Genomic DNA, 25,294 nt, shown 5'->3' on the forward strand with positions numbered 1-25,294 from the left:
ACCCTTTGGGCAGGTAAAATTCTAGCCCCATCCCCTGTGATCCAACAGAGGCCCTGGAGATCAAAGTTCTATGTGTCCTGGGACTTCCCTCTCATCCCAGTCCCTGATCAGGGGAAGAGGACAGCCCAGCCTTGGCAAGAATGGATAAGCACGGTGAGTGGGGCTGGAGGCAGGGTGGGGACTGAGGACAGGGCCATTGACTCCTGTTAAGTGTGGATGCAAACCCAGTGTGGACCAACTCACCCATCACCATAGCAACACCAGAGTAGAAGTCCAGCCTTTTCTCAGTTACTTGTACAAGCCCTCTCCTCTCTCTTTCCTGAATATTCTCGACATCTGCTCCCTCATCTTCACCTGCTGTTTTCGGGACCTTTGTCTTCTCTGCCCGAACCACGGTGACAATGCCTAAGTGGGTCTCCCTTGTCCTGCAGAGAGGCCATCCTAAAACACAGCTCTGAGCATGTCCCTCCATCAGAATGTCCAGTGGCTCCACCCTGGAACGACAAAGTCCAAACTCCACAGCCTGTCACCCAAAGTCCCAACCTTCCTGTCTAACGTCGTTTCCTATTCCCATTTCAAAAAGTTCCAGCACCCCTTTCTGGCTGCGCGCTAAGTCTGGCCTTTTACGACCAAAAAGCTCCTTAGTGTGTTTTCCTAAAGAAAAGTGCAGTGGTCCCTGGCTTTCCAGCTTCAGCAACATCAAGAACTGGCAGAATCTTTGAAACAACTTTTTTGGGGAAAGATTTCAGAAGGCTTGGATGAAATTCAGAGGCCCCTCTGTTACCTACCTCGTCCCTGCCTGAGACGGTTGTGAAGAAGAAGGGGCACAATGTATGGAGAGTTTAGCACAGTGATTGCATACTGTGAGTCGTAATGAGTTGGTGCTCATTACATGTGAGCTGGAACACTAATTTTATCATTCTCCTTTGTTCCCAACCTCTTTAAACAGGACAGGCAGGGGTCAATTGCAATTTTCTTGACCTTTTCAGGGCAAACCACGGTTGTATCCTCCCTGCCCTCCTCCCCCTGCTTTTTGTTAGAAGTCTAGCTCCCCAGATCCAGCGGATAGCAGGGCACACGGTGGTGCCAGGGGAAGAGAGGGAGGCTGCTGAGTAGTGGACACCTCCCAGTAGAGGCCAGGTTACTTTCAATGCCCCCCACCACCCCCCCGCCCCGGGTGGGGGAACTTCCTGCCTGCCAAGACTACTGTGATGAGTTATGAAGTCTGTGCTCTCAACAAGGGAGGGACAGTGGTGGCTGAAATCCAGCTGGCAATTGGGGTCAAGCCCGGAAGGAGGCTTTTCCTAATTGGCTCACTCCCAGCACCACTCCTTTTCTTAACTGGCCTGTCCATGTTGTTGTTGTAGGTGGTGGTGCTGATGGTGTGTGTATATAGTGGGGTTTTTTAAAAAATTTTTTTAACGTTTATTTATTTTTGAGACAGAGAGAGACAGAGCATGAATGGGGGAGGGTCAGAGAGAGGGAGACACAGAATCAGAAGCAGGCTCCAGGCTCCGAGGTGTCAGCACAGAGCCCGACGCGGGGCTCGAACTCACGGACTATGAGATCATGACCTGAGCCGAAGTCGGCCGGTTAACCGACTGAGCCACCCGGGCGCCCCTATAGTGGGGTTTTTAGTCTGCCCAGAGGGGGCACTTTTTTCAATTATTTTCCTCATCACAGCTGGGCTTCCTTAAAGCAAGGTCCACTTTGAAGAAGGAAATCCTACCCAGAAAACAAAATCTAAACAACTCTCTAGAAAAGCTGCACTTCAATGTTTATTGACAGCCTACACAGAGATCAGTTCCCACCCTAGAGCCAATGAGAAGGAAGGTGGTGATGAGCCAGCACAGCCTCCGGGTTCGGGTTCGGGTTCGCAGCCCTGGTTGCTGCGCCTTGATGATTGCCTCCCAGCAAGCCCTGGGCTGGGCACTTTACAGAGATGCGACCTGATACCTGCCTCACGATGGGCACCACTTTTGACAGATGGGGACACAGAGCTTGACATGACTTGCCCCGAATCCTCAGCAAGGAAGAGTAGAAACCTAGGAAATGGCGGGGGGTGGGGGGACAGCCCTGCAGGCTTTGTCTCGCCCAGGAAAATCCTGCACACTCCGTAACACTCTCTTCGAAATCCTACTAGCCTGGTGCGTCTCGTGCACACCGTCCTTCAGGCGCCTGTCTTTTTGGGGGGTCGGGTTGTGGACAACAGTCAGGGTACCCGGCTCTTCCCCGGGGACAGCGGGCCCGCGCTGACCTCCTCCCTCCCGCAGGAGTGAAGACTCCCTTGTGGAAGAAGGAACTGGTAGAGCCGCAGGCCAGAGAGGCTGCGGCGGCGGAGGAAGAGGAGGAGGGGTTGGAGGAAGAGGAGGACGACGACGAGGACGAGGAGGAGAGGCCGCGGGAGCAGACGGCGGCCGAGGGCGAGGCGCAGTGCCGGGAGGCGGAGGGCGGCGAGGGTCGCGAGCGGGACTCCGTGTCCTACTGCCCGCTGCGCCAGGAGTCCAGCACCCAGCAGGTGGCGCTGCTGCGGCGCGCGGACAGCGGCTTCTGGGGCTGGCTCAGCCCTTTCGTGCTGCTCGGCGGCCTGGCGGCTCCCGCGGACAGGTGAGGGCGCGCCCTGGCCGGGGCGGGCCGCACGCGCGAGGCCGCGGTGGGCGGGGACCGCGCGGGCACTGAGCGTCCCGGGTCCCGCGCAGGAAGCGGAGCCTCCCGGAGCCGCCGTGCGTGCTGGAGACGCGGCGCCGGCCGCCGCGCGCCGGGGGCTGTGCGCGCTGCGAGATCCTTTTCTGCAAGAAGTGCAGGAACCTGCACAGCCACCCGGCCTACGTGGCGCACTGCCTTCTGGAACACCCGGATCTGCGTGAGGCGCGGGCTTCGGGGGGCGCGGGGGCCGCCGGGGGCCCCTGAGCGCCCCCACTGCCAGCCTTTGTGCCCTCCGTCCTCGCCTGACCCCAGCCTCCCCGCCACCTTCTCCTCTCCTCTGACGCGGGGCGTTCTCCAGCACATTCCACAGAACAGCCCCTTCCCAGAGCCGCCCTGCCCGGAGCGCCTCCCCTGAGCCTGCAAGTGGGCCCACCTGTCACCGAGCGTCCACCCAAGGCTGAGCCCAGCATCACCGGAGCTCCATGCCTCCGTTAGCGCCTCCCGAGGGCTTCCGCCCCGGGGGGCACACAGTGCCTACCGCCCACCTGACTCACGTCCCCTGGCACAGCCTCACATTCATCCCTTGGGTATTTCAGGTCCGTCTGACCCAGTGGGCAGAGGCATTGCCTCGAGAAACTAACCCCTGGGTTCCCTCACCGCTGAGAAACCTGCCCCTGCCCCTCATTCAATAAAGCCTCTAATCAAAGTGTCAGTGCCTTGAGGTGGGGGCCAGGCGGCTCCCTTGAGGGTGATAAAGACCCTCATTTCCCCTCCACAGGGTTCAAGCCAGAGAGAAAAGGGCAGGCCAAGAACCTCCTCCCTCTATCCCCACCAGGACTGGGCGGAACAAAGCAGTTGCATCCAAGGGCAGTCAAAGGCCATTTCCCCCCACTGCACAGAGAAGAAAATGAAGGCGCAGGGCCAGAAATGCCCGTGGGGAGCTGAGGGCTGAATCTTGCCAGATCTTTCTCCCCTTCTGCTGGAAGCCTGGTCTTGCCAAGGTCAATGTGTGTGCAAATGAGGCACTGGCAGGTGTGGAGGGGGGAGGACAAGAGACCCAGATGCTAAGACGGAGACTGCCTGAGGCAGAAGACAGGCTGGGGAGCTGGTTCCTTCTCCAGGAATCCCAGCTATTCTTGGCCAGCCAGCAGGAGCTCCTGGAATGCTGCGTGTGTGGCCCGAAGAATGGGGCCATTGTGAGTACCAGGCCTCCCCCAGCCTGCAGAGACCCCAGCGCCTGCAGCAGAGCAGCCCTCCAGAGAGGCCCCTGTCCTCTCCTTGCCACCCATGACTCTCCATCTGGCCTGGGGGGTAAGGGAGGGCAGGGACATGTTGCTTTTTCAGGCCCCCTCTCCGCATCGCAACTACTCACACACAAGTCTTGGCTTGGATGAAAGAACATGGTTCCAGCTTCTCCAGCATTCGTGCCCCACCTGTTCTTCACTGGCAACCATCCCAAGGAAGATTGATGCCCGCCTCCAGGCCCAGAAGCTGGGGGGGCACCTCTTTATTCCAGCCTCCCCACCCCCCACCAAAAGTCAGGCCCAGCAGGCCTGCATCAGTCTCCCTCTTGCTCTGGGTCCTAACCACCCCCTTCCCTCCCACCCAAGGCTCTCTGAGGTTGGAAATCCTTGTACCCAACCCACCCAAGCTTCCTGGAGGTGAGGCCTCTCATTTAAGACAATTCTCCAAGAACTGAGCCAGGAGGTCCTGAGGGGAAGGAGAGGTTGCCAAGTGGTTGCAACCTCTCCATGGAGTTTTACATCCTCCCCGGTTGCCCAGTGCCACGGCCTCATGGACAGGAAGTGCACCTTTAGCAGAAGGAACAAAATCCCCAAGGCTTAGGGAGGAAAGTCCTTTGGGGAAAGGTTTGAGACCCTTTTCGGCTTCTGCTTGGATTGATCCCACAAAGTTCAATGTCTTGAGAGCACATTCTTCAGGGAACAGATGCAGACGTGGTCTGGTCTTCTGCAGGGAGGCTCAGAGGCTTCCAAGACAGGGCTTGCCCCTGGGGCAGGGGACACACGTTGGCCATAGGGCATCAATTCACTAAGAGGTGGGGACGTCTTCAAAATAGGGCACCCCCTGAGTTGGCGTGCCAGCAGCCCATCCAGGGCAGCTCTGTGGCCCAGCGGCCCGAGTCCGTCACCTGCAGTTTGGTCTGGTCAAGGCGCCAGTAGCGGTCATCCCTGAAGAAGATGATAGAACCGTCGGGCCGGGGCAGGGCGCCACTGACCTCCTCAGGGACACCGTCCCAGTCCTGCAGGCCTCGGGGGTAGTAGGGCTCCACCTGCAGTCCACCTCGGGCCAGCACGTAGTAGCGGGCACCCTTGAAGAGTATCAGTCGACCCAGAGGAGGGAAGAAGAGGGCCGCGTCTGGGTGGCGGGGCAGGCCTCCTGCCCGGCACAGCTGTGGTAAACTCCACACTGGTTTAGGGCCCCGGAACCTCCAGCATCGGCTCCCTGTAGGGCATCGGGAGAGCCAGGGTGAGCGGGTGGCTCTCACCCTTTGGTCCTCCACCTCACCTGTGTCCTCCCATTCCCCTGCTCCCCCTCATCCTAGAGCCCAAGGTGGTTAGTATTTGTGATAATCAAAATGGATCACACAGCACTAATAATTCGTTACACCCAGTACGGAGGGACTGTTGTGGCCTAGATCTCCAGCAGGTGTCAGCAGAGGGCAGAGGGCACTGTGGGAACCCATCCCTGGGAGGCGGGAAGCAGGCCCCTCCCTGGGTAGGGAGTGGACTATCAGGAAGGCCAGTCACCATCTTTTCTACAGAGTTCTATGAAGGCAGGGATTTCTGTTTTGTTCACTACTGTAGCTGTAACACCTCCAACAGTGTCTAATGCATACAAGACATTCAATATTTGTTGGATGAATGAAACTACTCAATATACTGCACACTCCTCAGACATCATGCTGTTTGAGTTCTCCTTCCCCAAGAAACCTGAGGGATTATTTTCCTCATTCAAGAAATTCAAGTCCGAGAGTTAAGTGACAGGCCCAACCTTACACAGCCAGGATGCCAAGGAGGTAGGACTTTCTGCTGGATCGCAGAGCTTGGGAGTGGTTCTCTGTTCCCCTTCTAGACTCTTCTCTGCAGCTCTCCCACCCTCTCTCTCTGGGACAACCTCCACACCCACGCCCCCCAACCCATCACTGAAGGAACCTCCTAGTAGAGGTCCCTGGGGTCACAGGTTCAGATTGGAATTGAGACTCCTCCCTTCTGTTGACCTTAGACAGAACACCTCCCTTCTCTAGGCCTCAATTTTCTCATCTGCCCCAGGGCTGGTACCTTTGAAGAAGTAGAAGTCCCCATCATCCAGTGACACTGCAGCAGCCTCAATGTGGGGGGGCAGCCCTGCCCACCTCTCCTGTAGTGGGTGTGGCTCAGAGACATTGCCATTCGGTGTCACCTCCCAGAAGTGGCTTCCTTGAAAAACGTACAGTCGCTGTTGCCCATCTGTCCGGAGACAAGAGAGTTGAGGAGTGACCATTGGCCTCCTGCCTTCCTTCCAGGGAAGGTGCTTCCCAGGCAGAGGAGAGAAGATGTGGCCTGCTCAGCTGGGACAGAGGGAAGTGCACAGGACGAAGCAGGGTTTTGCTTGGCGTGGGCTTGCTACCCTGCAGGATGCTTGTGGCTTGGGATTTCTGGATTTTATTATTCATAACCCCACCTTATATTCCAGCTCTGGAGACCCCTGGAGATGTGAGGGAGGAAGGAAAAAGGAAGTGAGGCACACGTGGGACCATCTTACCTACAGTGATGGCATCGAAGGAAGCATGGCAATATTTAGGACCCTGAATTTCAGGGCGCCTTCCCTGTGTTCTGTGGGGGTCCCAGGCCTCGAAGTCAGTGAACAGCTTTCCTGGGAGCTGGATGGCCACTGAGCCCCCCTGGGGCTTCCCTTCACAGGGAAGGAGAGAAGAGGGAGAGAACACACACGGGTTGGGGCGGGTGTTGAGGGCTCAAGACCTCCCCTTTGGCTCCTTTCATCTTTATCTGGTATGAGAGGCAGGGAAGGAGAGTGGGGGTGGGGGTGGGTTAAGAATGGTCCTTGGTTGTTGGTATTAACCACAGTACTAAACTCAAAAGTCCTCTCTTCTGCTCAACAGTCTGGGAGAGAGGGACCCGTTGGAGTGGGGGACCAAACAAGAGTTTGGCACTAAGAAGGGCAGAAGGTTCTCTTCCCTGAGTCCTGGGCAACACAGATGGCATGAGGACATGGTTCGGGGGCCCAGGCTGTGATAGTTACAGCAATTATAATAATTACAACACTATTTCCCTTAGGAGACTGAGGCAGAGTCCAACAAGCTTAGAATTTGGCACCAGCTCCTGCGTCTGGGTCTACAGCTTTCTAGCTGTGTGACCTTGGACAAGTGTTCTAACCTCTCTGAGCCCCATTCTCCTCCTCAGTGTACAAAAGGATACTTATGTCGTGAGTGTATTGCATGTTAAGTGACTGGCCGGTAATATACATCCATGAAATAGCAGCTATTTGTGTAGGTTTCTTAGGGTGCAAGAGAAGTTCATGGCCACTAGTACTACCGCCCTGTGAGGTAAGCAGTTATTATCTCGCAGAAGGTGAAACTGAGGGCTCCCAGGGGGTAAATGCTCTGCCCAAGAGCAGCTGCTTAGCACGAATGGCATGGGCTCTCGGCCCTGCCCACGCACCGTGCACTCTGAGGGAGGACGGCCCTGGTTGGGCGGCAGCACTGGTCAGTTCATCCTGGGGAGCAGACCTCGTCTGAGTCTACCTCCAGGCAGAGGCCCAGGCTTGGAGGGAAGTGGGCACCAGCGTCAGCGACGCGGGAGGCTGGGGGGGGGGGGGGAGCAAGCGGAGCGGGAGCGAGGGCTGGCATGGGGGAAGACGCGGGACCCCTGGCTGGGTCTAGGTGACTGGGCAGGGATGCGAGAGGAACTGCCAAGACCGGGGCTGGGCGGGAATCCGGAATTGCATGGAAGGGAAGGCCGTGCGGCGCGGGATCTAGTCGGGATCGAGAGGCCAGGCATGGGGGACAGCAGGAGGGCGAAGGTTTTGGGATTTGAGGGGAGCCTGCGGCTTCCGGATCGGGAGGGACCGGTGGCGGGGAGGCCGGCTTGCAGCGCGGGCGTCCAGGCCCCGGAGGCGGGGCGGCGGGGGCTCACCATACAGGTCCTGCACCGCCAGCACGTCGTCCCAGCTGAGCAGCGCGTCGCGGCCCAGCCTCTTGTAGTAGGGCGCCATGAGCGCGCGCGGCGCGGGCGAGTGGGCCAGGCCGAGCGTGTGGCCGATCTCGTGCGCCAGCACCACGAACAGGTTGCGCCCGCGGCGGCGGCTCAGGGACCAGCGCTCGTCGCGGTCGAAGTGCGCTTCGCCACGGCGGGGCAGGAAGGCGTGCGCCAGGGCGCCCCCTGCAGGCGGCGCAGAGGGTCAGGGGGAGCTACCCGCCCGCGACACCCCCAAATTCCACCGTCCCGCGCAGGGGCCAAAGGGTGGGTGTGGCTGCCTTCTGCTGCATAATTCCCCTCCTAACGACGTCTGTCAGAGGCTGAACCGTGGAGCGGTGAACTGATGGCGAGGCTATGGGGTGGAGGCGCCTAAGAGGCAGCGTGGTATACACACAGCATGAGACCAAACTGCCTGGTCTTCTATCCTGGTTTCACTATTTTCTAGCTGTGTGACCTTGGGCAAGTAGCACCCCCTCTGATCTGAAATGGGAATGATGATAATGAGCTTCTTCCTCACGGGGTTATGCTGAGGATTAAAGAGGGATGTGGTATATGTGTGTGTTACGTATAATATCTAGTGCCTCGCCCGTAATAAATGCTGCATAGGAATTATTTTCAAAAAGATATGGGAATAGGTGTAGTGGTTATCCCAGAGGTGGGCATGATGAGACCTTACGGATGTTGGTACTGTTTCTTGATCTGGGTGCTGGATATGTGTATGGGTGTGTATAGTATCTTTAATTAAAAGTATATATATTTTTGTGTTCTTGCCTTCTTCTGCCGGGGCCCCTTTGTGGGTCTCTACCTGCCAGGTTGTAGTAGGAGTGAGCAGAGGGAGTGAGCTGGATCAGTGATGTTCAAGCTTGTGACATGCCCCAGAGGGAGCTTATCAGTCATGCAGTTCCCAGGACCTCACGGATCACAGTTCACTTTCTGCAGGGGCAGGGGTCAGTGAACTGCGCAGTGATGATGTTGGCCTAGAAGCCTGCTGAGGGGGCTTCCAGCGTTGCCTTCTTGGGGCCCAGGCCAACGGGGAATGCCTGCCATTAAAGGAGAACCGCAGGGAGTGTGGGGAATGGGCCGTGTGTACGAGGAATACATGCCTCCTGTTTTGAATATGCCTTGAGCAATGTTAGCCCTTTCCATTCAATTCTCCCAGTAATCCTGGGAGACAGATGGCAGGTTTCAGAGGGAGAAGGCCTAAACTCAAGAAGACAAAGCACCTGTTCTAAATCAGAGAGCTTTCTCCCAGTCCAGAACCCTCTTAGCCACCGGACCCCACCTGGGTGTGGGCATAAACATCTCATGTAGATATCATGGGTGAAGTGACTCACATGTAAGAATACGTATGTGTTACATGTGGATTCCTGAAAAGCTTAGATTTCTCCCAGTCCTGCCCTGGGTACCACCAGCAGGGCCTGGATGTTGGCTTTGCTCTGAGTGGGCTTGTTGGAAAGCAGAGGAGTGTAAGGGAGGTGTGGGCCCTATTGCCCAGGCCACCCAAGGTCTCAAGTCCCCACCATGAAGGGATCTGATCAGGTCCCCTTCCCTCATCAGCAGGAGGAGATGCACAGGGAGCCTGCGTTCAGGTTCTGAAGGCCAGTGTTGGGCAGAATGGGAGGAGAGCAGTTTAAACTGCCTTTAGGTTGGGGGCAAACAGGAGAACTGTCTGGGCTGTGGGAATGGGAAGCACTTCCGTGACAGGTAGGGGGTAGAATGCCTCTTGCCCTGTGGCAGTGACTGTGGTAGTGGGTGCCGGAAGGGTAGGAATGGGGTAGCGGTGGCCTCTGGGTGTTTTCAGGGTGTTGGTCTGGAGAATATCCATGTTTGGAGGACAGGAGAGGCATGGGGCTCTCTAGAAGCAGAGGATGGATGACGGGACCTCAGAAGATTCTCCCAGAAAATACTCTGGAATTTGCAAAGCACTTTCCACGCAGAAGCTCATCTGGCTGTCCTTTCAGCCATCTGGCACACAACTGGACAGAAACCATTGTTCCCATTCTATAGATGAGGAGCCTGAGAGCTCTTTAAAAGGGAATGCAGCTTGGTCAAGGCCAAAGCGAGAGTTTAGGCTCCATTGCCCTCCCCAGACAGCCTTTTCTACCGGGTTCCCCTCCTGCCATGGGAGAGAGAGCCTCTGTGTCAGCACCTGGGCCATCAAAGGCGTTGCCCAGTCCGTCGTTGTGGTCCCCTTGGAAGAAGGTGAGGCGGATGTCAGCGGGGACTGTGGCTGGGGCCTCCCAGAACTCCAGCGCCGAGACATTGCTCCACAGCTGGAAGGCAGCTCGAACAGCCCCGCGAACTGCTGGCTCGGGTAGGTGCTGTGGCCAGTTCACCAGGCGGTAGGAGAGGTGCTGCTTGTACCACTTGCTGCCTGCCAGCCAGAGAGGCCACATCAGTCAGTCATACCTGCCTGCAGAACCTGGTGCTGGTCCCCGGGGACCCGTATGATGGGGAGACAGGCCCTCGTCCAGGGAGTCCTGGATGTGAAGGCAAGAAAGGCACAGCCCTTGCCCTGGGAAGATCCCATCTGGCTGGGGAGACACTGCTCTCCTGCACACAGGACTACCTTTGTCCTGGAGAGTCCCCGGTCTAGTGGCTTAGTCGGGGGAGGTCCCTGGGGAAAATATGATCTCTGCCCAGGAAGAGCCCCCAAAACCTGAAGGACTCTCTGGTCTGGGGTCTTTTTCTTCCCCACAGCCTGGGCTGAGCCTGAAAACAAGTCTGCACCTCTTGCTGGCGGCAAATCCCTACCCCTGCCTACTGTGTCAGGGGCTGGAGGAAAGATGGGGCCACCGGGGCCACAGCTGTGACCCCCTCTCACCCCTTCTTCCTCTCTACTCTTCAGGCCTACCTGCCCCTCCCGTTCCAGTGCCTCAGGCCTGCTGCCAGAGAAGCTACCAAGACCCATTTATTAGCGTCTTTCCCTGACCCCTAGCCCCCACCCCCCACTTCCTCAGGGACTCTCAAGAGCTCGGAGGTGAAAACAAATAAGAACAAAGGGTGTGTTTTGTCACTCACTGACAGAGAGAAATTTTTCCATCTCCACTTAGTTATGAGTTTCTATTCCTTTGCCCAGAATTGTAATTCCTCCCTTAGGCCTAAGACTCTGGACTCTTGCCCAAGCCTCAGGTCAACAGAGTCCCCCTACAGCTCACCACACACCCAGGACCAGGGTGCTTAGAAGGTCCAGAACCCGAGTTTTTCACAGACTATTTCTGAGCCTTGTAAGCTCAGGGGCTGAGACGGTGACCCCAGGTGGTGGAAGATTCACAGCTCAGAGGCAGACCTCATGGGCCCAGGGAGTGCACAGGTATCATGCTATTTTGGGGGCCCCAGTTTCCCAAATGGACTAGAATTCCTGATGTATGGGTGACAAGGAGGTGGCCAGGCCAGTGAGCACAGCCCTCTCTTTCCTTGGAGGAACAATTGAAGATTCAGACCTGCTGCCCTTCTGTCTTGGGGAAGTCCTTGCCCAAACTGGGGAAGAGGGCTAAAGTCGTGGAAGGTTGGCCATCTCCTTACCAACCTCTCTGCTGTGTTCTCGGGAAACTGAGACCAGGGGGAAGGGACCTGTCCAGGGTCACAGAATGAGTGAGTAGCCAAGCTAGGCCCTGAGCCCAGGCCCTGACATCTGACACTGTGCACTTTCCACTATACTACACAGGTAAGCAGGCACATTTGCTAAGACTCAGGGCTTGTACATTTGTGTAAACATGGCTCCTTTCAGTCAAAACAGGGGCTCTGCATGAGCTGAAATTCTCCAGATGGAAGGGAGGGTGGTAGAGAGCAGAGGAGCTGAATGCCCTTTCCCTCCCCCGCACCCCCCTTCATCCCCCATGGAAGTGGGGGAGGGGCGGATCTTTTCTCCCACCCTGAGCCAAGCTCCATTCAAGGCAATGCTGCCTCCCTGGGCCTGTTTGGCCTGGCGGCCACCCAACCCCTCCCAGCCAGTGACCCAGCCTCTGGGAGGGAAGAGGGAGGGATTCTTAGGAAGGGAGGGAGAAAAGAAAGGCAGAGGGAAGGTCTGGGGTGCAGAGGTGCCTCAGAGGGCTCTGGACTGGCTGGCGCTGGGCACTTCCACACCTCGCTGTGGATGACTGACCCCCAGACTCTCCCCACCCACCTTCAAGCTTCTAGAAGTGTGAGGCAGCTCCTTCTGCCTCTTTGCCAATGGTGGGGGAGGGGGGGGGCTTACTCCCTGGACAAGAAAGGGAGAGGGTGGGCACTTCTCTCACTGTAGGTAGCCAGGGAAGGTGACAGCTCACAGGATAAAAATCCTCTGAATCTGTGTGTGTGTGTGTGTGTGTGTGTGTGTGTGTGTGTGTGCATGTGTTTTGGGGAGGATGGGGAAGACAAACAGGAGCAGGACTGAGAGAAGAAAATGGCTAATTTTTCTTGGGAGGGCTTGTTGGTGTGCCCGCCAGGAAGGAAGGAATGCCCTGGCCAGCAGCCTGAGGCCTCTGTCCATCCTAGAGCAGGCTGGCCGCCTCCGGCCCCATCCTGAACTCCAGGCCAGGCAAGGCTGGATTCTGTAGCAACTTCTAGGCCACAGAAGCACCTGGCAGTGCATCCCCCACACCCTTGCTCCAAAATCCAAAAGGGAAGAGGAAAAGTGAAGGACACCAGGAGTGCAGACACCTCGTTGGGGGAGGACCCTGGAGTCCTGACGTCCAACAGTCAATGGATACTGAGGAAAGAGCATGGGTTGGAATCCTAGTACTTCTACTTATAACCTTACATAGAAAATTATGGAATCTCTCCAAACCTTAGTTTCCTTATTTGCAAAGTGCAATTTATAAGACTTGTTTCTGGTAAAAATGAAATGGCAAATGAAATGGCAACATATAGCTGCTGGGCGTATGGTAGGTGCTCAGTAAATATCCATTCACTTCTCCTTCCTTTTCCACCCCAGATTCACCCCTGTGTCCCCCAAACCCACCAGATTCACCCCTATGTCCCCCAACTCCCATCAGATCCACCCCTATGCCTCCCCAGCCCCCACCAGATTCACCCTTGTATCCCCTCCACCTCCACCAGATTCACCCCTGTGCCCCGCCCCCCAACCTCCACCAGCCCCAACCCCTCACCAGCTCCATGAAGGACCAAGGGGGATTGAAAATCTCCCCTGCAGGCACAGAGCGGACCAGACATTCAGAATGAGGTTGCCAGATTTAGCAATTAAAAATATGGAACACCTAGTTAAATTTGAATGTCAGATAAACAACAAATAATTCTTTTAATAAAAAGTGAGAACAAAACAATTATTTTTTTGTCCATCTGACATTCAAATTTAACTGGACATCCTATATTTTGTCCGGCAACCGTACCCTTGAACCCGACTTTGTCAGTATAGCATTCTCCACAGAATAGACAGTCATAGGCCTGGAAATCCACATCATTTTTAAAGCACCTACCCATGTTCTGGGGTTTTCACATGTGGAATCTCACTCAGTCCTCCCAATGACAAGAAGGCTTGGCCACACCCTGGCTATGTGGCCCTGGGGAAGTTCCCCAAGCTCATTGTCCCTTAGTTTGCCTAACTGTAAAATGAGGATAAATGGCACCCATCTCATAGGGTTGTTATGGGATTAAGTGAGTTAATCCATTTAGAACCATGCTTGGCGCATCATAAATGCTCAGTAAGGGTCAACTGTTATTATTACATTTTCTTTCCTAAGGAAAACATAGGAAGTGTTCAGTGCCTACCAAGCATACAGCTCCTTTCTAGGGAACCTCTTCCCCTAGGGGATAAAGGATGTCAAGCTTCTTCGGGTCACGCTGTGAGCAAGAGGGACAGTCCCTGCCTAACTTGGCCACTGCTGTCTGGACCAGGGGTCAGTGTCAGACAGTGGCATGGGGCCAGGCTGGCAGGGCAAGGCCACCTGCCTGGGAGATGCCTTAGCTTGAATCTCTGTCCCAGATGGAGGCTCCAAATTAAACAGCGACAAATGGACTCCATCGGATTCAGATACTCCCTTGAGAAGGCATGAGAAGATGTTGCCAGAAGGAAGTCTCCCTACTGCTCCTGGATGCCCAGGAGGCATCGTCCCAGTTCTCTGGGAGACCACCTTTAGCCTGGTGGTGGCATGCTGAGACTGTGTCTGGGGCTGCCCCCACCCTCCACTGCAAGCCCCTTCCCCTGGGTGGTCAGGGCCCATCTCTACTCTGCAGGCAGAAAGGGCCTGGGTCTTGGGTGAGGAAATGGAGCAGTGACACACTGCTGAACCCAGAGCCCCAGCTCCAGGAAGGCTGCGCCTCCGTTCCACCTTGCCTGTCCAGAAACACAGTGGGATGCAGAACAGGTCGACACCAAGGATGTCTGGAGCCCAGAGTCTGGCCCCCATCGCTGCCATCCTCCAGTAGCTAAGGGGAGCCGCCCACGACTTCCTTCTGGATTAGCTAAGAAATAAAAACGACCTATGTGCCTCCTGATCTGCTCATAACAGGTATCGTCGGCGAAAGTGGTTAATGCAAATTAAAAAAGGCAATGACCCAAAGTGCTCATGGTAAACTCAATTGTAGATGAAAGCCTGACTGAACAAGCCTATCTTGTTGGAAATCTTAAGAACTGCCAACATCGATCAGAGAAAATTAGTACAAACAAGATGTTAAAACCACACACAGTAAAACCTGTTATCGATGAAGAATTGCTAGAGGTAATCAAATCTTCATAAATCTTAGATCTGTAACTTTTGACCCTGGAAGATTGCATTTGGACAAAAAGGATAAAGAGGAGGAGAAGGAAAGATAAAAACAAAACTACAAAAGGGGGGCGCCTGGGTGGCACAGTCGGCTAAGCGTCCGACTTCAGCCAGGTCACGATCTCGTGGTCCGTGGGTTCGAGCCCCGCGTCAGGCTCTGGGCTGATGGCTCAGAGCCTGGAGCCTGTTTCTGATTCTGTGTCTCCCTCTCTCTCTCCCTGTTCATGCTCTGTCTCTCTCTGTCCCAAAAATAAATAAACGTTGAAAAAAAAATTAAAAAAAAAAAAAAAGAAACAGAGAGATTTCCTGTGGCCAGGGGCTGTGGGGAGGGGATAGGAGGTAGGGGGGAGGGGAGGGGGAGGAGGAGTGACTGCTACTGAGCATGGGGTTTCTCTTTGAGGTGATGAACATGTTCTGGAATTAGATGGTGGTAATGGTTGCACAATTCTGCGAATATACTAAAACCCACTGAATTGTACTTGTTAAACGGGTAAACTTTATGGTATGTGAATTATATTTCAATAAAGCTGTTAAAATGTGCTGTAGACAAAATAAAACTGATCAATAAGTCACGTCTTTGTTGAAGAATTCTTGTGAAAAAGGCACGGAATCTGACGAAAATAACTTTGGGACACTATAAAGCAAAATGTTGGCAACAGTTGAACTGCCCTGCATCACAAACTGATGGAGGGCTTGATGGGGTTTGCTCTGGAAAATATGTGCCCAAGGAAAATTCATCGACGTGGGTGTAATTCTGATTTAAATGTCTGTGTTCACAAACACGGCCCTCTAGTTGAGGGGTCCTGCTCACCCACTGCTTACCCACTGCTCACCCCTCTCTCGCCCTAGGGAAGAGTTTACAGACAAAGCCCCTTGGAGGCTGAACTGGGTTTTTCTCCAGCCACGGGGCTTCCGGGTATTGAGGAATCCCAGCTCAGCTAGATTTAAACAGGGCTCACTCACCTTGCTTTGCAAAGCGTTTCTTCCGCCTCATTCTGGCCAGGCGTCCAGCAAACAAGGCACTGATCCTCTCCGTCCAGGCCGCCTGACTGTCTGTGTCTGCAACCCCACAGCGGGGCCGTGTCATCTGGCGCAAGGTGGCAGTATCCAGCACGCCACTGATGGGCAGCTGGGACACCCACTGGAACTCTCTGTCAGGAGGAATTGAGATAAAGGGTCACAGAGCAAGGGTGGGGGGTGGAGGTGAGGGCAGGGAGCTTTCCCTGGGGACAGAGAAGGGAGGGAGCCATGGAGTGTGGCCCTTGGACACAGGTGGGAGGCCAGCCTCCCAGGAAGATGGAGGAGGCTACCCAAGCTTTGCCCTCCAGCACCCCCAAGTTCCCCACATCCCTCCATCCTACCTGAGGGCATTGCTGAATCTTGTCGAGGTGATGTCTTGGGGGACCTGGTCCTTGAGATATCCGTACTTCTCCAGGAATGCCTGGGGGAGAGAGGAGTGTCAGCCTTCCCATGGTGTGGCACCCTTTCCCCTCCCTTGGTCTCTGAGACTCGGTGGCACATATATCATGCCCAATCTCACCTTCATCTCAACAAAGGGGAAGGAGTCCTGGGACCAAAGTCAGAAGGATATAGACTCAGTTCCTGGCCACCACTGACTAACTTGACGGTCTTGGGCAAGTCACTCAATATTTCTGAACATTAGTGTCCTTCATTCTCAAACTGGCCAAGCAGTCCCCACCCAGCATATTTTACCGCATGGTCAGCAATCACAGCAGGGCATGCGGCACAGTGGAGTTAGGGGCTCTGGAGTCACATCGGCCTGGGTTTTAATCTCAGTTAGCAAGCTATTTCTGTAAATCACAGGTTTCTTATCTGTAAAAGGGGCTTAGAAATAGTACATAACTTACAGGCTTTTTGGTGAGGCTTAATCACAATAGTGAATACAAAGTACTCAACACGGTGCCTGTCACCTAGGAGGGGTCCATACAGAGTAGCTGTTATAAATATAAATATACACTGTTCATATGCCTCAACTCTGCTCCTGAAGCATCTCTCCTCTCTAGGGAGCTGCCCCGTATTATTATTATTATTTTTTTTTGAGAGGTGGGGAGGGGCAAGGGAGAGAGGGAGAGAGAGAATCCCAGGCAGGCTCCATTCTCAGCATGGAGCCCGATGCGGGGCTATACCCCATGACCCTGGGATCATGACCTGAGCCCATATCAAGAGTTGGATGCTCAACCGACTGAGCCACCCAGATGCTCAGGGAGTTGCCCTGTATTGATCAGAAGTTGGGCTGGTCACCTGTGGGCTTTGTCATGCCTGGATTGGGAATTAATTCCCTTTCTAATTCTGGCTTCTTCCTAAACAATCCCATCCCCCCCCCCCCGCCATATATATTTAAGGCCCTATGAACAACAAATGCACTTGCTCTCAATTCTACGGTTTGTCTAAAAATTTGGCTCCTTAGGAAAGTCGTTTTAGGGGGTGCCTGGCTGGTGCAGGTAGAGAAGCATGCTACTCTTGATCTCAGGGTTGTGGGTTTGAGTCTCTCACTGGGTGTAGAGATGATTTAAATACATCTTTTTGAATTAGAAACCTACAACATGGGGTGCCTGGGTGGCTCAGTCGGTTAAGCATTGGACTTTGGCTCAGGTCATGATCTCGTGGATCGTGGGCTCGAATCCCACATCGGGCACTCTGCTGTCAGCACAGAGCCTGCTTCAGATCTTCTGTTCCCCTCTCTCTCTGCCCCTCCCCCGCTTGTGCACGCGCTCTCTCTCAAAAATAAATAAACACTAAAAAAAAAAAAAAAGGGAACCTGCAACACTCTGTTTTCATGCATTCATTTGTTAATTCACACAATGTACTAGGTACCCTGCAATGGTCAGCGAGATACCCCTAAAAGGAGCTTATACACTTGTGGATAGAAACAGACAATAGAAACCCAGATAACAAGTAAAGGGGGCACTTTTGGTGCTATAAAGAAAAGAAACTGGGCGATGTGATGGAGAATAACTTAAATAGAAACTTTCCACCAAGAGGAAGAAGGACCAGGTCAGAGAAGGACCACCAGGTCAGAGAAGGACCACCTGAAGAGCTGACAGTTGATGTGAGCCCTAAAGAATGAGAAGTCGCTGGCCATGCAATGAGGTAGGAAAGGGTATTCCAGGCAGAGGAACAGCCAATGCAGAGCCCTGAGCTAGGAACGATGTTGCTGTGTCCAAGGAGCGGAAGGAAGGCTGGAACACAGAAGTGTGAAGAAGCAGGATGTGGGATGAGGCCACAGGGAGAGGCAGGACTGTCACCAAGGTAGGAAATGGGAGTTTTATTTGGGTCTTGATGATGGGTTAATTGTGGGGAATGAAAGAAAGAGAGGAATCCTGGGGGCGCCTGGGTGGCTCAGTCGGTTGAGCGTCCGACTTTGGCTCAGGTCATGATCTCATGGTTCATGAGTTCGAGCCCTGCGTTGGGCTCTGTGTTGACCGCTCAGAGCCTGGAGCCTGCTTCGGATTCTGTGTCCCCCTCTCTCTCCGCCCCACCCCTGCTTGCGCTCTGTCTCTCTTTCAAAAATGAAGAAACATAAAAAATTTTTTTTTTTTTAAAGAAAGAGAGGAATCCAGGATGGCTCTTCAAGTTTTGCCTTGGATGGCGATGCTATAGACTGTACGAGGAAACCAAGGTGGGGAACAGATGGGGGTGGTTGGGACAAAGATGAACACTCAGATGTCAGGCGGCCCTGGTTGTATGATCCTGAAGCTCAGGGGAGAAGCTAGAATCTTCCAGCATGTAGATGATGTGACCACTATGATACCACAGCTGGATGTGATCCTTTGGGGAAATTAGTGTAACTGGAGAACATCTTGTGGCCCAAATGCCTGTTACCCACTGCCTGTCCTCACACACCTGGAAGTTGCTCTCCCCACAGCCACGTGTTTGGAGGCCAGTGGAGAGAAGCGTGTGACTCACTGTCCTTACCTATCACCAGCCCTACCCTTCTGGGAAACGATGCACTTGGCTCCCTGCTTGCCCTTGTCACTGCTAAAGCCTCATCAATGGATTAAAAGAAATGTCACCTCAGCTGCTTAATTCTTTTTAAAAAAATTTTTTTTTCAACGTTTATTTATTTTTGGGACAGAGAGAGACAGAGCATGAACGGGGGAGGGGCAGAGAGAGAGGGAGACACAGAATCGGAAACAGGCTCCAGGCTCTGAGCCATCAGCCCAGAGCCTGACGCGGGGCTCGAACTCACGGACCGCGAGATCGTGACCTGGCTGAAGTCGGCCGCTTAGCCGACTGCGCCACCCAGGCGCCCCCAGCTGCTTAATTCTTATGCAGACACACATTGTGTCTCCAATTTTACCCTCCTTGCTGTGTTACCTATATGGAAATAATTTTCTGTCTTCCTTGTTCTCTCACTCACTTTTCTTTGCTATATTTCTTTTTTTTTTAGGTTTATTTATTCTGAGAGAGAGAGAGAGAGAGAGAGAGAGAGAGAGAGAGAAAGTGAGCAGGGGAGGAGGGACAGAGAGAGAGGGAGAGAGAACATCCCAAGCAGACTGTGTGCTGTCAGCACAGAGCCCAATGTGGGGCTCAATTTCACGAACTGCAAGGTCATGACCTGAGCTGAAACCAAGAGTTGGATGCTTAACGGACTGAGCCACCCAGGTGCTCCTCTTTGCTGTATTTCTTTTTTTATTGTTATTAATTTTTTAAATATTTATTTTAAGAGAGAGAGTGCGCATGTGCTCTCATGAGCGGGGGAGGGGGAGGAGCAGAGAGAGAGGGAGACACAGAATCTGAAGCAGGCTCTAGGCTCCGAGCTATCAGCACAGAGCCTGATGGGGCTTGAACTCATGAACCTCGAGATCATGACCTGAGCCAAAGTTGGCACTTAACTGACTGAGCCACCCAGGCGCTCCTGCTGTATTTCTTAAATCAATTCCAATCACAGCTGCTGTTTCAAGGAAAAAGTGCAAACAGAGAATGAAACGAGACACTAAGAGCCAGCCAGGATGGGCAAGTTCCTAAGCCTTTGCAAGTATCCAGCCTCTGTTTTGTGAATTTCATTATACCCGCCTTCAGCGACCTCCACATCCTCTTCTCAATAAAGGGTTCCCATAAGGAACCCTTATTCTAGACAAAAGAATACTCCCCAAGTCCATTTGATTATTTTTCTGCACTAATTTATTAGAATTTCAGTACTATTTTCTTTTTTCTCTTTCCAAATGTATACTATTTGGGGATGCATAATGGATTAAAGGGGTTCTAGTGGCTTAATCTGGAGACTATGTATTGCCTAAAATAGTGTGGCATCATGGACTAGCCACCAGGCTTGGAATCAAGCATCTGTTCCTGACCCTGACTTTGGGTGGCCGGGGACAAACTACTTAACATCTCTGAGCCTCTGCTTCTTTACCCACAATGTGAAAACAAGAATAGCCTCAAAGGATTCTCAGAAGGATGAAGTAAAGCAACGGACATCTAGCGTGCATAGTAAATACTCAATGAACAGTTGATCTAGTTGATTTACCTTAGTAGAAACCTAACAGACTTTTGGAATGTAACCCATCTAACAAGATGGGAAACGAACGCTCTGAACAAGGCAGTTACACCTCTGTTCTCCATTCAGGTGCTCTATCTTAGACTTGCCTCACCCCAGCCAGGTACCTTGTTCTCTTCCTTGCCTCCTCCCTTTCCCTTGGTGAGGATGGATAGAGTGGCTTTAAAAAAAATTTTTTTATGTTTATTTTTTATATATAGAGAGAGACAGAGTACGAGTGGGGAGGGGCAGACAGAGAGGGAGACAGAAACTGAAGCAGGCTCCAGGCTCTGAGCTGTCAGCACAGAGCCCGATGCGGGGCTCGAACCCACAAACCATGAGATCATGACCTGAGCTGAAGTTCAATGCTTAACTGACTGAGCCACCCAGGTGCCCAGGTGCCCAGCCAGGCTTTCTAAAGGAAGCCAGGAAATCAATGTCCCTTAGAAGCAGATTTGCCGAGTGACTTGGGAGAGGCTGGGTCACAGGCTAACAAGCTGGCACTCCCTGTGCTCCTCCCCGCAAACCCGCCCAGCCCTTATCAGAAAGTTGGCTCTGGTTCTGGAACTATGAGGCCTTGGACAGTGCAGGAGAAGGGAGGGGGTACTGACTAGCGGCGTCTCCTGTTTCCTGGCTGGGCTGCCGCGCCTGGTACTTTGGCAGGCACGGTGGTGTGGAGGGCAGGATGGGGGTGGAGGCCTTTTTTTTTTTTTTTTAGGGGTCCTTCAGAGAGGAAATCCTGGGCCTCTCTTCCTGACTGGTCTCTGGGACCCTGCAGGTTGCAAGCCAGAGCTGAATTCCCAGGAGGCTGTGTGAGCACGTGACCAGGCCAAGAGACACCAAAGAATGAGAAAAATAAATTTTAAGAATTTGACATTCTATATTTCCATAAAAGCACTAAAATATTATAATAGCAATGATCAGAACTTAAGGATTCCCTTATACTTATTTTATTTTTAATATGAACATTAATTTTTTAATGTTTATTTACGAGAGAGAGAGAGGGGGGGGAGGGAGAGCGAGTGCACAAGCGAGGGAGGAGGGGCAGAGGGGGGCGGCTCCAGGTTCTGAGCTGCCAGCACAGAGTTTGACATGGGGCTCAAACTCACGAACCCTGAGCCCACGACCTGAGCCCACGTTGTACACTTAACTAACTGAGCCACCCAGGCACCCCATGAACATTCATATTTTTAATATGAACATTTTAAAATTACATATAGGAAGGGGCCCCTTCATGTCCTCAGTGCTGAGGGCTCTAAAGTCCTGCAGAGAGGAGGCAGAGCCACATCCCTGGGTGTTGTCCCCTAACTCTCTTCTGTGAGCCCATTTGCCAAGCCTCAGTTTTTGCCTGCCAAGGTGACAGAAATGCCCTGTCTGCATGGGATAAAGAGCAGGGGTGTGGGGCAGGTGACAGTGTGGCCAAGGGATCCCAGGAAGAGACACAGGACTAGGAGGTGGAGCTCCTGTTCTCATTCCAGCTTGATCACTAACACCTTGGAGGTGTCATTTCCCTTCTGGGCTGTCATTTTCCTAGGGCTTTTCCTGGGATCTCTTAGGGACCCCCTGAGCTCCACTTGGGGTCACCCCCATGGAGGCTGTGTCCTGGCAGCTCCTCTCAGCCTTGCAGTTCCAGACACCACGTTTTCTCTTTTCCCTGTTCTCCACCCATCCTCTCTCCTGCAGATCCCAACGCTTGAACTGAGCAGAGAGGAAGGCGGAGGACTGTGCCCTTCCGTGATTCACCCTGCCCAGACCTAGAAGCTTGTGACAACCTGCCTCACCCACTTGCTCAGGGCTGGGGCCGCTTCCCCGGGGAGTCGTCTCTAAGAAGTCCTGGGAGGGGCTGTGGTGTCTGGGTAAAATGAAAATGATTCTCCCTGGGACCCAGGAAACTGAGTGGAATTGGAACTCTGGGGTTCTAGCCTTGCGTCTGTCCTGACTTGCCGTGGGAGGGTGTGTAGAGCCCAGCCCCTTTAGTGCTTGAGGGATGGGGAAATTCTGGTCATTTTGTATCAAGGCAAGACTAGCAACGAGGTGTAGCAAAATGAATTAAGGCCTGAGTCGAGAATTCTGAGTCACTGGCCTGGCAGGGCAACAGCACTGGGCTGTGTCTTGAGTTTTATTCCTTTGCTACTAAGAACTGTGTGTCCTTAGGCAAGTTCTGTGCCTCTCTGGGCCTCAGTTTCTTCTTCTATAGAATGAGAGAGTTGAATTAGAGCTAAAATGTACTCCACCTTAATCTACCATCATGACCTTGCCTCTGTAACTGATTAGCTACGTGAACTATGACAACGTTACTTAACCTCTCTGTGACTCAAAGTGTGACATGGGGGTAAGAATGCTTTAGGTTTCTCACAGGAGTGTGGTAAAAATCCAGTAAGTAGATGCTTTGGGAGAGCTTTATGGTAGTTGCCCCATTAAAAACGTTGTGTTCCCCGCTATAGTCACAGAGAGTTATTGCTAGAAAGGAACTGTGTTAGGTAAGTCTAGGAAGGGCAGGGCCCAGTCTTACATCTAAAGAGTGGCTGTGATACCCTCAGTATCAAAGAACTGCAGGAGCAAAACTGAGACCAAGACTTTTTAAATTGCAAAATGGCAAGCTTATGCAGAAACCATGTTGCTTTACCTGTGACTTATTTCATCTCGTATCACCTTTCATTGTGATTTCATTCTTTCCAGAGTGACTCTGTGATTGTCTTTGTCATTCAATACATCTTGAGCACTATTAACCAAGTCAAGATGCAAGGGATGATAGTTGGTGTTCTGCCTTGGCATGTTCTAGAAATAAAAATATTTTCTGGTAATCAGGAACACAGTGAGTCCTTGACTAGTGCAGAGCTTTTAAGGGGTTTCCACCTTTGAGTTTCAGAATCACCTTGCAAGAACATAGGCAGGATGGGTGTTGCTAATCCCATGTTAAAGATGGGGAAAGAAAGTCTCAGGAGAGCAAGCAGTGCCTTGCTAAAGGATCCTAAGTGAGTTCAGATCCTCTCTACCTATCCCTGGATGTCTTATTTGACATTCAAACAAGGGACTCAGAAGCTTTAAAACTGAAGGCAAAGCTTCCAACCTGCTCTCTCCACTGGGGAGACAATTCTTAAATGAGAAAAAGGCAAAGCTGCGGATGTTTCTAGCTGGATTCCTCCCACCTCTTCTGCAAGCAGGTTCAGGGGCAGAGCAGAGGAAAGAAGATGTTTAGGTGGTGGACTCTGGCTTTCAGTAGAAGCTGGGATCACATCTCCCATCACACCCCAAACAGGTCTTCTGACAAGCTACAGGTATTCATTCATCAGGACTCAAGCATGTTCCTTCCCAAAGACAAACATGTTTCTGGGATGCTTTGCCTTTTTTCTCTGGCTCCTGGAATCTACGGAAGGCCCCAGGGCAGTATGACCAGCTCAGACCCTTTCCCTTTATTTTGGGCAAAGTCTCCCCTTCCCTCTGACTCCCTGCCTCTCCCCCCCTCCCTTTCCCTTGTCCCTAGTCTCATATTCACAAAGTTCTGTCTGGGAGTAGCTTTGATACCTCTTGCTGTATTCCCCGCTTCTTTCATTTTGCATCCTTAAGGAAGTTGGAAAAAATTAGCTGGTCAGTCTCCACCCAGACCCCTCTTGTACTTCTTCTAACGCCAAATAATCATACTGAATGGTCCTCACTAGGATTGCAGGGCTAAATTTAGGGCATGAAATCATGCTCTAACCAGAGTTGTCCACCTATCTTGCTGCTATGTTCCTGCTTCCACCACCCAGCTTTTGCTAGATTTCTTGGTTTTCTACTGTTTTGACTACTGCTTTTCCACCAACTCATGGTTCTCTGGGACCCTTGAGAGGCTCTATTTACCCTGCACCCATGAGTCACTGAGCTGAGCTGAGGAATGGCTTCCACGCCCGGGCTTCTGGGCTTCTGACTCACAAAAAGCCAAATGAATAGCTCTGGGGTATGAGAAACAGACACTGCATCTGGGGGTGGAGACTCCACAGAAGCTCCAATGTTTCCCTGGAGAAATGAACTAGCCAGCCCCTTATTGTACTGACACAGTGGGAGTAGCTATGCAGATATGCATAGACCACCAAGGGGAAGGCAGGTCTTGGACATACCACCTGGGTGTTTTAAAGAAGGTCCAAGCACAGCACAGTAGGTAGATCCCTTGGGACAGTCTGTGTCACCCAAAAACAGAGTAGCGCCTGATTGGGATCAGGAGGGGGTCCGAGGTGATGAGGTCATTCATTAACTCTCAATCCTGCAACTCAGCAGTGGAGGCCCTTCCTGCTCACTAGTGTTTCGTAAGCAGCCCTAGTTTTCCCAAGTGGGCAACAATGAACTTGTTCATAATGTAGCTTTGTGAGAGGTCAGTCTCCTCTTAGGCAAAGCCCACTTTGGAAAACCCTCGACTTTATTACTTTGTATGCATACAAGGGACACATACAGCCATGCACACAGGACGCAGGGATAAACACGGAGACATGGGAATGGGAATGCAGACACATGCACACAGACAGACACGGACACACAGGCAGATGAAATGGACACACACTCGTGCACCCATACAGGCACTGGCACACAAACACACCAAAGCCAAAGAATGTTAGCTCTGGGAGAGTCATTTAAGAAATTTTACTCCCCCATTTTAACAAAGGAGGAAACTGTAGCCTGGAGAAGTGAGGGGACTAGCTCAAGATCACACAGCTGGTTTTTATTCTTTCTTTCCTTCTCTGTCCTGAATTCTGAACTTTGCCCACAAGCTCAGCAGGAGTGCTGTGCTTTGCTTGGGGGTCTAGCTCTGTACCGCAGTCAGGGAATTATAATACCTGAGCAAAGAGCCAGGGTGATCACGGGGCTCACTTTGTGTGGTTCCCTTCTGTGGATGGTTGTATTTCCCCAAGTGACCACAACAATAAGAACATTCCCATGCTCTTCTTACAATGACTTCAACACTCCTGCCACCAGTTGTGGGGTCTGTGTTCCTTCCCCTTGATCTGGAGCTTGTGACTGCTCCAGCCGATCGATGGGGTGCAGCAGAAGCAATGCTGTGCAACTGCCTAGTCTCAGTCATAAAGAGGATAGGACTTCTGCCCTCTCTCTGTCTCTCAGCACACTCATCCTGGAGACCCAGCCACCACATCTGGGCCCAAACCAGCCCACATGGAGAAACCATGTGGATGGGCCCATAGGAGAAAATCGTGGCCCCCAGTTGACAGCCAGCGAGCCTTCAGATGATCCCATCCTCA

The 25,294-nt window shown here is 52.7% G+C and overlaps 2 protein-coding genes across 4 annotated transcripts in view; one reads left to right on the plus strand and one right to left on the minus strand.

The window, feature by feature from the left end:
- On the plus strand, positions 1 to 3,355 carry CE1H17orf50 (chromosome E1 C17orf50 homolog). The gene is made up of 3 exons (XM_003996592.5): positions 1 to 153; positions 2,274 to 2,607; positions 2,700 to 3,355. The coding sequence occupies exons 1-3, from the start codon at positions 141 to 143 to the stop codon at positions 2,908 to 2,910; spliced, it is 558 nt and encodes a 185-aa protein (XP_003996641.1). The 5' UTR covers positions 1 to 140; the 3' UTR covers positions 2,911 to 3,355.
- Positions 1,757 to 25,294, minus strand: part of MMP28 (matrix metallopeptidase 28) — a 26,343-nt gene continuing 2,805 nt past the window's right edge. Inside the window, exons 2-8 of one of the 3 annotated variants that reach the window (XM_023243582.2) lie at positions 15,928 to 16,007; positions 15,530 to 15,717; positions 10,012 to 10,236; positions 7,800 to 8,045; positions 6,409 to 6,558; positions 5,946 to 6,113; positions 1,757 to 5,109 (exon numbers count right to left, since the gene is read on the minus strand). In XM_023243582.2, the coding sequence (XP_023099350.2) occupies positions 4,715 to 5,109; positions 5,946 to 6,113; positions 6,409 to 6,558; positions 7,800 to 8,045; positions 10,012 to 10,236; positions 15,530 to 15,717; positions 15,928 to 16,007 (1,452 nt within the window). In that variant the 3' untranslated portion in view covers positions 1,757 to 4,714. Of the gene's footprint in view, positions 5,110 to 5,945; positions 6,114 to 6,139; positions 6,352 to 6,408; positions 6,559 to 7,799; positions 8,046 to 10,011; positions 10,237 to 15,529; positions 15,718 to 15,927; positions 16,008 to 25,294 lie in introns of those variants that run through there. The other 2 variants (XM_023243583.2, XM_023243585.2) reach the window with 2 other exon arrangements.

Source organism: Felis catus, chromosome E1, assembly GCF_018350175.1.
Source record: "Felis catus isolate Fca126 chromosome E1, F.catus_Fca126_mat1.0, whole genome shotgun sequence".
Classification (NCBI taxonomy): Eukaryota; Metazoa; Chordata; class Mammalia; order Carnivora; family Felidae; genus Felis; species Felis catus.